The 13,667-nt window shown below is 46.6% G+C and overlaps 1 protein-coding gene across 1 annotated transcript in view; it reads right to left on the reverse strand.

The window, feature by feature from the left end:
* The window catches only part of LOC132583583 (semaphorin-6A-like), a 46,803-nt gene that overhangs the window by 24,691 nt on the left and 8,445 nt on the right, over window positions 1-13,667 (reverse strand). Inside the window, exon 5 of the mRNA XM_060255207.1 lies at window positions 8,701-8,761. Within this exon, the coding sequence (XP_060111190.1) occupies window positions 8,701-8,761 (61 nt within the window). The remainder of the gene's footprint in view (window positions 1-8,700; window positions 8,762-13,667) is intronic.

Here is a 13,667-nt window from a genome sequence, read left to right on the forward strand (position 1 = left end):
AGGTGCTCCCCTGAAAAGACTGTAGCCAATACCTCATCCTGCCACTGCCACTGCCACTGCCAATGCCAAGCCTCTGCTTAGGCATTAGCGCCCACCGGACGGCCCAGAGCCGACCGCAACCCCTGCCTTAGCTCGTTCAAAAAGGCCCGGGTACCCAGTTCAGATAACTGAAACCCATCCGACCTATGCAGGTCAGCATTCTCAACCCGTATGTCCAGGTGGGGAAGAAATATGTCCAACTCCTCCCCCCCCCCCTTTCCATGGCTTTTTGCAAGGCCCGGTTGGCCTTAAGTCTGGCACATTCAATCCTCCCGGGATACAGGGCAGACTGCCAGACCCTATTGGCAAAAATGCCACCAAAACCAAGTGACTCCAGGCTATCTTTGCATAATGGCCCGCAGATCCTCCTGTGCCTGCAAAGAAAAAAGGGGGGGGGCTTCCCCCTCATACAACCCAGGTCTTTACCCCCCAGATGGATGACCAGGATGTGTGGAGAAAGCACACTCCTCCCATGGAACAACAGAGGCATGATCCCTGGCCAGCGTAGGCCACGGCGACCCAGCCCCTCAACCGTCGCCCTCTCGCTGAGACCCAACTGGATGCCCACTGGCGATCTCCTGGCCCAGTGGGCCACAAAACCATGCTGTGCCCGCATATAAGAATTCGCCAGTTCTCTCTACAAGCCGCAGCACCTGAAAAACAGGAAAACAGTCAAACCAGAAAATCATGCCTGTGGGCTGCCCATTGCTCATGTGCCCCCAACACACTCACTGAAAGGCCAACGTGCAAACATAAAGTATAGGCTGCTGACCGTTACCGTCTAATTCAACATATGGCTGGGGGGGGGGGGTGTAACCCCTTGATGCCACCATAGATGCGGCTCTAATTCAAAATGAATGTGTTCCAAATTTACACACACACCCCGATACCAGCTCTGCCAGTGCCTTACCTAACACTGCCCAAAATTGATATTTTGTAAGGGGGGGGGGCATTGCCGTAATGACACAGCAGGCCAACACCCTCACCCCTGAGCGGTAAATACTGCTCCAAGGCCTTGACTGAGCGCAGCTCCGCCACTACACATTAACTTGTCATAATGGCAAAGCCCCTCTGCTGCTGGTCCGTTTTTGACCTTTGTACAGTCAGCCTAACCTGTCTCCCCACAAATTTAACATCCCTGGCATACAACGCCAGGTCAAAACTGTCTGTCTTTGACTGCACTACCTACTCGCTGATCTGAAGTGCACCGAAAAAAGGCAACCAAAGAGGCCGCGTGAAAAAGAGCGGCCACAAAGGAAGATAAGCATACCTCGGGCCGGATCCTATGATCCCTTGAGCACTGAGGGGGGGGGGGTATTGGCTGATCGGCCACCGCCCTCAGCCCCCGTTCTCCTGCCCTGCCCTCCAACATCTTCCTACCTCTAAAATCGCCGGGGCCCTCTGAAAGGCCCTACACTTTACTAATAAAAACCAGTGCGGCCAATTGGCTTTTAACTGACTTAATACCTAACCCTCTGTCCTTCTGATAGATGCAAAATTGGATAATGTCTACCACTGAGGCCAGCCAGGTGTCCATGAGCCCTGCAGCCCTCCTCAAAACCCGGAACTGCAACTCCCACCCTTTAATATGCTTTTCAGTACTTGATGCCCATGCTAGTCAGAATTGCCATACCAGCTTCTGCCTCCCAAGCTGCCAAAGTTCCGGTGGCATTCGCACTGGCTGCAGGTCCGCTTCAAGAGCAAGCTGGCCAAAATGCTCGCTCTGCTGATGAGATAAAGTGTCCACCACCCCATTGCTCGCCCCCAGAACATGCCTTGCCAAAAACAAATGGAGGCATCACAAAATAAATGACTGCACGAAGTTCATCACCACCAGTGACCTGTATGACAAGGAGTTGATAACATGTACCATGGGCATGCTATAATACCAGAAATGGACTGTATGGATGGCTGGCTGCTCACCCAAAAGCCAAATGGCTCCTAAAATAGGAAAGACTCCAAAAGGTAAGATCACAGCACAACCCACTGTCAAACCACGCTGAGCGATTGCTCCGCGCACGATGTCCCTAAAAAATATACTCTGCCGCATCCGAGATATCTGGAGCTCAGCTTCCAGTCCTTCCTCCAAGAGGAAATTCCATTGAAGGATCCAAAAATTCCACCCATACCGCTAGATCCATCCGCATGCCTGCGGTCATTCGTACTCTAGGCAAGGGAACCGCAGGAGCCCCATGGCATAACACAGGCCCTGCAAGAAGGCCCTCGCAGGAGCCACAATGTTGCACACACTCTGTCTTTTCGGGGTCCATGAAACCATAAGCTCCAGCGCCAGGTCCTCAAATGACCGCAGCCACTTGGCACATTGCCCTAAACCGGCAGGGCTCACGAAAGGTAGGCATCCAGGTAGTGAACAATAACTCCCAACCCAGACTTGATCCAAAGTGCCCATTCCATAAAGGAACTAACCGCTCCCAAGCAGCATTGGATACTGAGCATCTCCTGGATGGGGCCCTATACATGTAATACTTCCTTCAAAGGCAAGACCCGGAAGATCGAAATCCTCTGGGTGCACGGGCAAAAGGCGAAACATTGACTTAATGTCACATCTTGCCATTGCAGCTCACGCACCACAACCCAGAACCGCTTTGACCGATTGTTCAAACGAGGTGTACCCGACCAAACAGAGAACCTCTGGAATGGAATCATTCACTGCTCCGCCCCTGGAGTAAGACAAATGGCGCCAAGGGGGATAAACCCAAGGGGGATACCTGTAAAGTGGGTACTGGCAGAGGACCCTGTCCTCCACACCCTTCTTAGTTATTTTTGCCTGAACCACGTGCTCAGTCCCCACTACCGAACAAAGGTTAGGAGACATACAAGGGACCAAAGTCCCTGCTACAGGATCCTAAACCATGGGTTAAACCATCCATCAAATAGACCCTATACACCATCAGGGGGTAATTGCACAACAACCGCCCAAGTACCCTCAGTCACATTAGACTGAGTCCCCCCCCTTTTTTGGCAGCCACAGGTTACTTCCCCCCCAAGGTGTCCTGACCCAGCCTTTGCTTTGGATTTACTGCAAGCTGAGGAGGCATGTGACACCCCACATAGCGGGCACTCATATGTAAATTTTCATGCCTTCCAGGAACCCACGCCCTTAAACATAAATTCCCACATAGCAGCCGGAGCTGACCCAACTGGCCAACTGCACTGCAGGCACCCACGCTAATCTGTTGTTTATGCCCTAGGTGCCCGCTATCGGCCCTGTCACCTGAATTGGGCTTTGCCGGGGACATCAACTGCAGCCAAAGCTGATGCTTAATCGGGTCGCAAGGGAGCCCTGAGTTGACCGCAGCCCTGATCCTAAAGGCCTCATCGTATTGCAACCACATCACACCAGCGAAGTCCATATATACACAGTGCGCTATGTCGCAACATCGAACAGAGCTGCGGCCCATAAAGGCTGTACCCTAGCTACTACCCCAACATGGATCAGGAAACCTGGCAGCCAATTGGACCAGGTCCTATCCACCGATCCCTGTTTCAGCTTCTCATTCTCCTTGTCATCTAGGTCCGCCTTTGTCCTTCTTTCCACCTCTCCAAAGAGGGTCGGAACACATCACGTATTTACCCCACAAAATCTTATCCCAGGTCACCACTGCAAAGTGGTTCCCCAAGGGCAACGCCGTATCGCCATATGAGAAGACATGGAAGGGGACGGCCCCAAAAGGACTCAGAAGGTAAATCCATGCACCCTACTGATACCTGGCCACTTCCCTGCTATAACCACTAGTGTTGCCCCCACAATGACAGCTCGCCTGGCTCTGCTTGAGAAGCAGAGGTGCCTTGCGAAGACGCCTTAGCAACTGTCGGTGGAGGGTACTGCGTGGCGCACCAAACAAAACTCTGGCCTTGAGGGGATGCATAAGCACACCTCAGGCCCAGGAAGGTCCCCCGCTATCACCGTTTTAGCCGCATATCCACGTCCCCGGCTCCGCCCTGCAACGCAGGAAGACGAGCCAGAACCTCCCTCTCAAAAGTTAGCTGGGACAACCGGACTGTCGACCTGCAGTGCCCTTCCCATGTGGGAGCACCTGCTGCGCCTTTCTGCTGCTCCTAAGCATCCCTCTAGGCCCTAACGGCCTGCCGGAGCTGGGCTTCCGTGCCCAAGTCACCCGGGGAACTGGGTTGCTGGGCCTGCCTCTTGACAGGCTGGTTTCCCTCTGAACAATGCTTGCACCCAGTGGCACCTTTAAGACCAACAAGGTTTTATGTTCAAGGTATAAAGTTGTGTGTGTACACACAATACTACCAATATGAGGAAATGGAAATTATCAGTCCTCCTTACATATAGGTAAAGGAGAAGCAGTAAATTAGCATATGACCATATGAAGCTGTCTTATACTGAAACAGACCCTGGGTCCATCCAAGTCAGTACTGACCACACAGACCGGCAGCAGCCTCCCCAGGGTCTCAAGCTGAGGCCCTCCATGTCTATTAGCCTCAACCCTTTACATCTGGAAATGTTGGGGATTGAACCTGGGCCTTCTGCTTACCAATCAGATGCCCTACCACTGAGCCACCTCCCCTTTCCGAAACCGCAAGCGGAGGGGGGGGGCGCCTACTCAAAACTCAAAATGATTACCAAAACAAAGGCACCCGCACTCCTCAGACGACCCCTCTAGCTCAGCCACCAGCGGGGGAAAGGTGGTGCAGGGGGCCCTCAGGCCTCACCAAGTGCCCTACACTGCCTGACTCAGGCTGTTATCAGCCCCGTGATCAATCTCCACGTCCCTACGCCACTCCGAAACCGACCACATGCTTGCCGCCCTGTAGCCATCGCAAAGCAAATGCTCCAAGCTGCTCCTTACAGCCCCGATCAGCTGCAGAGCTGTCAAGGCTCGTGCCGCGCTTACTCCCTGCCTCACGCTCTCAAGCCTCGGCCTGACGCACGCACTGACGACGTGGCTCTCCCTGCCAAGAGCCACAAAAGAACTGCGCCACACGAGCGGGGGCCAGGGCTTTATAGCCTCGACACCACGCCCCATCCTTTAACTCCCGGATGGCCGAGAAGCCGGAGTCAGCCTCCCTCCTTCTGGGAGGGGAAAGCGTGGCCCCCAGCCTATAACTGGCGTTGCCAGTGCGGCTGGGAAGGGGCCGATTTCTGGTGAATTCTAGAGTGTCACACTGATGCAATGACATAACTTTCAGGTTCATCCTGAAAGTGACATCACAAAGTTGCTGCAATGTTGTCTCTGCCCCTTTCCTATCCATCGCAGTATCCTGCCAAATGCCACTGGCTGGCAACCCTATATAGAAGGCAGGCAATGGTCTTTCTTCTTGCTGTATTAAAATCACCTGCCTTATAGGAACTGAGGAAACTGTAGTTGCATTGGTGTCCTTTGTTGGTTGATGTGGCTCAACACCAACCTGCCTACAGTTTCAGATGCCTCAAGGTGCTCGACAGGTATTCTTACATACCTACTGGTAGCCTGTGCTTTTTCTTAGTAGAGCGTAACAGTGAAAATCCCCAATCCTATTTAGTGTTACCTTCTTGTTACAAAGTGAAGTAGGTCACTTCCTTCTGGCCTTTCTGAAGTAAATCCGAAAAAAAAATTGTGGGGCCTTGCAACACAACTAGCTAGTTTCATGTTATAAAGGGTCAGTAGGTAGAGCAGCAACTGCAAGAAGCAATGGTTTCTAAAGCTAACTTATGTAATCACTTCTCTTACTTCTGGTTATTGGCAGGGCTTAATGAGACTCCTCCTCCATTTCAAATATGTACACAAACAGCTATAGCTCTCAGTTTATCCCGAGGGGAACAGCACACCAGCATTTTTTTCTGTTTCTAACAAACATAGCATTGAATGTGGCCAATACAACCTACTGAGTCCCAGGTGCTTCTAAACATTCATAATGTTGACATGCCCAATGTCACATTTTGTCACATTGTACTCCATTATGACTCAAAACTGCTTCTGGAGGAGTCTCCCTTGTGCATTTTACTTAAGTGAGGCAGAGCTTATCAGCTTTTTTTCTAAGAAAAGAGGGAAGAGAGATCAATTTGACCACTGAAAAAGGCATACATAGGGGTCTTGGACTGTGCATGGACAATAGCTTCACAGGATAGAAACTACAATTAGGAGTGGAATTGAGAGATCTCAGAAGAGGGTTTAGTCCTGATTAGTACTTGGATAGGGGACCACTTAGAAAGTCCAGGGTTGCTACAAAGAGGCAGGAAATGGCAAACCACCTCTGCTCATCTCTTGCCTTGAAAATTCTACATGGTCACTTAAGTCAACTGCTGCTTGATAGCATTATCCTCCATCAATTGGAAAAACTGGTGGGATTCAATCCAATGCTTCATCCTTTGGGCTTATGAAGGGGCAGTTACTATTGAAGTAGGAAACATATAGTCCATTCCAAATCAAAGAGATAATTCTGAAGTAGCAGTCACTAAATTAAACAGGAGGGAAAAGCTGCAAGAGAAATTAAAACTGATTACCTCAGTTTTCCCAAATGATAAACATTTTTCTTTTTGTTCTTGATCAGGATTCCACATCAGCCTCTACAAGAATAGAGTGGCGAGGAGGGAGAAATCAATACATTACAACAAATAAAGGTATTGGGTTGGATTCAACCAGCTTTCCTGCCAGGTTCCCTTTGACCACCCCATAAAGCTATGTTGATTATCTGAGAAAGCATGGAGAAAGGTCATGTGGGACAGGGGCTGTAGAAAAGCTGAGAATGGGGAAAGAAAGAGCATAATGACTGGCTGGATCCAGTCCATTGTATTGGATTCCAAATACAATAGTCCACCTAAGGTCATTGGATACAAATGTATTGTAAGTTTTCTACAATTTTTGCTGTGCAAATGGGCCAGCAGAGTCCATGGATTAATAATACTCAGTTAATTTTGATGACTATTAAATTATTTTTAAAGGAATGACTCACGTGACAAAATTTAAAAAAGCAAATGAAATTACTTAGACAAAAAAATAGAAACACATTAGTAAAGTGTTTTGGTCGGACCTAATAGATTTCTACTGGTGGAAGAAGGAGAAAGTCCACCTTTGGAGTATCAAAAAAGCCATGTCAGGAATCTTGGGACCAGCAGAGACAAAAGCCATGCAGAATGGGGCCTTCTGTGAAGAATAGAACTGAACAAAATGGAGTTGAAAAGCTGGTAGGATCTAACTCTTTCTTGTCTTCAATCTAGCCACTGTATGGTAAGGAATGGATAGTTTTGACCTGTTCTATAGTTCTGCTACATCAACTGTTTCATTGATGCACAGTGAACTTCTATTAACTTCCAATGTATACATAATATATGGGTATATGTTCCAATCCATACATAATATATGGGTATATGGCTTAGACCATTTTCGCACACAGCTTACCTCGCAGTCACAATCCTGTTCCCTCCGCAGCATCTGGTTGGATTTCTCACCATCTGTGCTGAAGTTACAGGAAGTGCCGCAGCTTTTGCGTAGCAAACGTAAACCACTAAAACCCAAACGTAAGCCACCAAAACCCAGTTTTGCTGCACAAAAGCCGCGGCACTTCCCGTAACTCCGGCACAGATGGTGGGAAATCCAACCGGACGCTGCGGAGAGAACAGGATTGTGACTGCAAAGTAAGCTGTGTGCGAAAACGGTCTTAGATAAAACAAGGGTTGGATAAAAAAGGGGTTTTCCCCCCCAATCCTACATTTGTTTTATATGTATTTAACATATGTGGAATATATCATTCCATAATTACTTCCATGATGATAAGATCCTCCGTCCCCCATAGTGAAAGCATCAACAGGACAGTTGGAGAATGCATGACAAACATCATATTTAGTTCAACTCTGAGAGATATAGCAGACTGCATCCTCCACTTTGAGAGATTAAGGAAATGTGAATTACAGCAAAGGATGAAATTCCAGAATGATAAAGGAATAGAACAGATAAACTCTTCAGACTTTTTTTTTAATAAAGAGGGTTTTCGCACTGACCTTACTCGGGAGCGACGTCCCTCTTCACCATGCAGTGTCTGCACGGATTTCGCACTAATTGCTCCACAGAACCCGGAAGAGCCGCAAAGTCCCACAGCTTTTGTGTCGCAAATGTAAACTGGCCAAAAACCAGTTTACATTTGGGACGCAAAAGCCGCGGGTCTTTGCGGCTCTTCCGGGTTCTGCGGAGCAATTAGTGTGAAATCCGCGCAGACGCTGCGTGGTGAAGAGGGACGTCGCTCCCGAGTAAGGTCAGTGCGAAAACGCCCTAAATTTCATTGAATCTATAACGCACATACCATGAAACATGTAAATATACTGGCTAAGCAGAGGAGCTGTGACCTGAGAGGATCTCATTTCCAATTAATGCCATGAATTCTCTTGGTAGCTTCTAGCAAGGCTTTCTCCCTCTCTTTCCACCTCCATTTCCAATATGGGGATAAAACACTGGCCCACCTTAGAAGGCTGTTGTAAGGACTGCAATGAAATAATGAATGAAGCACTTGGAATAGTGAAAGTACTATACAGAGCTATTATGAGAAGACATGGCATCTCATTCAAAGTCCCCTGTGCTAATATGTGCTGTTCTTTGTAATCACTGAGAGATTATGAACAAGACTGGAATGTTTCTCCCACCTACCCTATTAATTGCTCATTTTTCTAGTGCCTTGGCATGAGAATAATAAAACAGAACTTACATTTTTATAGTAAATTTCATTTTCATGTGCTCTGTCCAGCTCGATGGCATAAATGTTGTTCCTATAAACAAAGATGAGCGATGTATGTATTGATAAACAGATCAGCTGTCACAAAAAAGAATTGTTTGTGATGGATAAATCAATGTGAAACTAGACTCTCAGCTATAGGAAAGTTCCTTGCATTAGATGAAATTTTGGATCCAGTCACAAATTTTACTCAGTCTCATTCAATTCCCCTCCATACTACAACATCCATGTCACATGATTTTTATGTGCAGGCCCCAAGATTCTCAGCCTAGCCTTCTTTGGTGGTCAAGGAGGGACCCCACTTGCCTTTCTTAGACTCCAAAAAGCTGGTCAGATGCACTCCAATGTAGGAAACATAGCTGAATTGAGCTTGCTCCAAGTTGAGTTGGTAGAACACCTTTTTAACAGCTGCTTCAGCTTTCTTCTCCAGCAATAAAGCTGGATTCAGAATTGACCCTAGGCTCTTAACTAATGTGCTTGATAATCTTTTAAACTTTACTATGTTATCTTTGGGAGAAGAAAGTAGAAAAAAGATGAAGAAGAGATGAAGATGAGCCTTTTATAGAAATCATGCCTATTAAAATATAAAGAATTTTGTTAGTATTGTTAATTTATAAAATTCTTTCTTTAATACAAAATATAAAAATGCAAAAAAACAACAACAACCCAAAACCAAACCTGAGTCAGCAAGAGGCTGCTGGGCCTTATGAAAAGTGTGGTATACCATATCCTTTGGAACTCTGACCTTCCAAACCAACATTTCCTCCATCTTGTGAGGATTCAGTTTGTATTTTCTTTTAGCTATTTGACCACAGTATTCAGATGCTAGTTCACCAGGTTATTTGGATAAAGAAATGTAGATCTGGGTGGCATCATTATTTTGATGATGCTCTGTTCCAAAACCATTCACATAAGGGCTTTATACAGAAATTGAATAATATGGAGAGTCTTGTGGAACTACAAAAGACTTGTCCCTTATCTTTAAGGAATGATTTAAACCAGGGGTGGCCAACGGTAGCTCTCCAGATGTTTTTTGCCTACAACTCCCATCAGCCCCAGCCAGCATGGCCAATGGCTGGGGCTGATGGGAGTTGTAGGCAAAAAACATCTGGAGAGCTACCGTTGGCCACCTCTGATTTAAACAAATTCAAAGCACAACACATAATCCCTATTTTTCACCTCCAAATGTCTCAGTAGGATGGCAAGCTCCACTGTATTAAAGATGATTAAAAGTCTAGTAAAAGTAGTAGAGAGGTATAACCTTAGCCTACTTTTAAATGGAGGTCATTTGTTAGGGCCTCCTTCTCCATCTGTCCCATAGCCGACCTGAAACTGGGATAAAAGAGTTATCCAGGAAGGCCTAGTGTCGCTCTGCAGTAGGGATGTGCAAAAAAAAAAAAAAAATCGGATTTACACGGATTCGGAAGTATACGGGGGGGGGGGCGGGATTTGGAATCCCCGTATACTCCTGAATACCGCATTTGGAATAGCCGCATATACGGTGGATGCGCAGCTATTTCCGAATATAGGCCCTATTATACCCTATGGGTCATTGAAATCAATGGCAAATAGGGTATATTTGAAGCCACCTGGAGGGGAGGGGGTTTGAGGGAGAGCCCCCAAATTTGCAGGGGACTCTCCCCTCCAACCCCCCCCCCAAGTCCCAAAAAGATTGGGCCAGGGGATCCCATTCCACGGGCACCCAAAGAGGGTGCCCCTATTCCATCATTATACCCTATGGGCCATCCCTCTATCTACTCTATGAACCCTGCAGTGCAGGCCTGGAACCAATATAAACCCAGTTGCCAACGTCACTGCCACACAAAACACAATCTGCTCAAGGTCTGCAGCAAACCCAGATGCCAGCTCTCCAGCCCTGCCCTAAACAACACGGGAGAGCTGGCCAACCACAACAAGCCTGCTGGTTCTGGGTCTCTCACCCAGGTGCCAGCTTCCCTGCCACAGAACACACAATCTACTCTATAAAAACAAGAAAGTGACCCAGCCCACACACACCCTCGCCAACCCCCACACCAACCTGAGGTAATTTAAAAAAACCAAAACAAAACCAGCAGAATCACAAAAGGCCAAGTGTTAAAAAAGTGGCCTTTTCACCAATAAGAAAGCTCAGGCCAAATCAGTCAACAACACCCCCCCCCAAAAAAAAAAAAACCAGAACCAGGAAAAGGGGGACAAAAGTGGCCTTTTAAACAATGGAAATTAGTAACAGCAGCAGCACAACACAGCAGCAACAAATCAAACACTGAATACTTTTAAAACAGTAAAAAAATAACTTTTAACAATACAGGAACTTTGCCAACCCCTCCCCCCCCAAAAAAAAACCCTTCACCCTAACCCCAAGAAATCCAAGCCACCCAAATCAGGAGAAGTAAAAGGACACTGCACTTTTAAAAGTCCTCTCACTAAATTAAGATATGGGCAAATTGGCAAACCCCCGCCACCCCAGCCCCCCTCCCTAAGCAGAAACCCCTAACCCCCTAACCCCAAATAAGCTACCCCACAACCACCACCACCCAAATCTGGATAAGTAAAGGGACTCTGAGTCTTAAAAAGTCCTTTTACCAACAATAAATAAAAACAAGAACCCCAATACTGTCTTACCTTGTCTTCTCTAGTCCAGGGAAGTCTGGTAAGGCTGAGTGAGAGAGCAGCAGGCAGCAGCTGAAGCCAAGGGCCAGCCAGCCAGCAGCACAATCTCTCACACCAACCAACAAAGCAGCAATGGAGGAGTCCAGCCAGGAAGACTCCTTAAAAAGCCCTGCAAAGCATGCATTTGCAATGCATTTTGCAAATGCATGCTTTGGATTGACTGCTGGGGCTCCTCTTCCCCATCCCCCCCCTCCCTGATCCCAGGAAGGCTATGGAAAAGGCAACTAAAGGCGGGAAAGTAGGCAAGCAGCTCCTTTGAGGCTGCAGAAGCTACTTTCCCGCCTTTTGAATTGACAGCCGTATACTTACGAATAGCTATTCGTAAGTATACGGAGAGCCGTATTCAGCTGCCGTATAATGGGCGCCTATGGGGATCGGCTGCAGCCTATTCCATATACAGCCGAATCAGTGGTGATTCGGCTGTAAATACGGTTCGGCCAAACCAAATGCACATCCCTACTCTGCAGCTTTGTCTATCACCTTGCCCAGGAAAGAAAAATTACAGACTAGGCAATAATTGGTCATATAATTCTCCAGTGATCATTTTTTTAAACTAGTAGTTGTATGACCACTGAGATGTTCTGAGTCAGTGATTGATTTATAATGGACATTAGGGACTCCTTAATGTATGTGATGTATGGGTAAGTGTCTGATATGGAAGAGGTGACCAGTTAGGGTTGCCAGCCTCCAGGTGGGGCCTGGAGAGCTCCTGCTTTTACAACTGATCCCAAGCTGGCAGATATCAACTCTCCTGAAGAAAATGGCTGTTTTGAAGGGTGGATTCTATGGCATTGTATCATGTTCAGGCCCTTCCTCCCAATCCCCTCCTTCTCCTGGATCCACCCCCAAAATCTCCAGGTATTTTTCAACATAGACCTGGCAACACTAGGTGAACTTAACAGCTCCCAGGTCCCTGTCATCATCCATTGCAATAACCAGGTCAAAGTGATTCCTAAAAGGACCAAATATTGCATCGAATGTCTCAGCCATATTATGACTAGTGTCAAAATCAGAACATATTTGGAAGATTTTCTTAGCAAAAAAATGCAGAAGAGTCACAACTAGTCATTAGTTCCTGGGAGTTTAAAGACTCAGATGCTGGAGTCAACAACTAGCAAGTTGAGCTGAATGTAAACTAGCTGCTGCAATGGTAGCAGTAAATTAGAGATTTTTTGTTGCTGTCACCATCATCTCATAGGGTCTTCCAATAAGCCCTATAGCACAGGCTGTTGGAGTCAGTACACATTTTCTGCCAGCAGCATTTGAGACATCACCCTGCAATTATGGAACTGGTTGACACACTGGTATGGAATTAAACTAGCTTTTCTGCTGATGAAGGGTGTTTTTACATTCAGTTTGATCCAGAGTTTTAGAGTCTTCAAATCGCCTGCCACCATTCTGCTTTGTGGACTTACTCTGCTCATTTTGTGTAACCAAACTTTTATATTGCCTGCTGAAAGTGTTTCAATTGGGGGGGGGGGGTCTCTGATCAGAGGGCAGCCAAAATACCAGTGCTTAGTTAAATGTATACAATTGCTTGGAAATTGTGTCAACACTGCAAAAACAATAAAAAATTAAATTACAAGATGAGGCAAGCAATGATATGTAAAAATTTCAAGTACTGTCAGTTCTCATGCAAATTACTGCACCTTGTGACTTTTGGAAGAGTCTTTTAAAATGCATGAAAACTTCTACAATACAAATTTGATATGCCTGTAGAGAAATGACCGGATCAAAACTACTTTCAAGAATAACGTTGCAAGCAGCAGCACCAGAACCCATCTCACCTAAACAAATGTAGATGCTTCAGGCAGCAACGATGCAAAACAGTTGTGAGAACGTTAGGTAATGTAAAAGGTGAGTTTCCAATGTGGTGATAGAGATTCACAAACTGTCAGTGTAAAAACACCCAAAGGCAGAAAGGAATTACAAAGAATTATGCAGTTAGGAATGTTAAGAGGAGAGGTCATGTGTCTCCTAGCAATGTTTGGGAAGAAGAAGAAGCAGAGTCATTGTTATGATGGGTACTGGACTGGATGCTCTTAGAGCCTCTAGGTCTAAGTTCTATATAGGTAAGTGAAATATGTTCAATTCCATCTCAAGAGCAGAACTAAATCAGTTCTTTGTGGAACCTGAAAGAGCTTTCAAAGTTGACATTATAACTATGAAAAAGAAGGAAGGAACCCTCTTTGATCACTCTCAAAAAGGTTATGCTGGGGATCATGGGCTTTGCATGCCCAAAACCCATTGATTAGGTGAGGAGAAGAATT

The sequence above is a fragment of the Heteronotia binoei genome, chromosome 15, assembly GCF_032191835.1.
Source record: "Heteronotia binoei isolate CCM8104 ecotype False Entrance Well chromosome 15, APGP_CSIRO_Hbin_v1, whole genome shotgun sequence".
Lineage (NCBI taxonomy): Eukaryota > Metazoa > Chordata > Lepidosauria > Squamata > Gekkonidae > Heteronotia > Heteronotia binoei.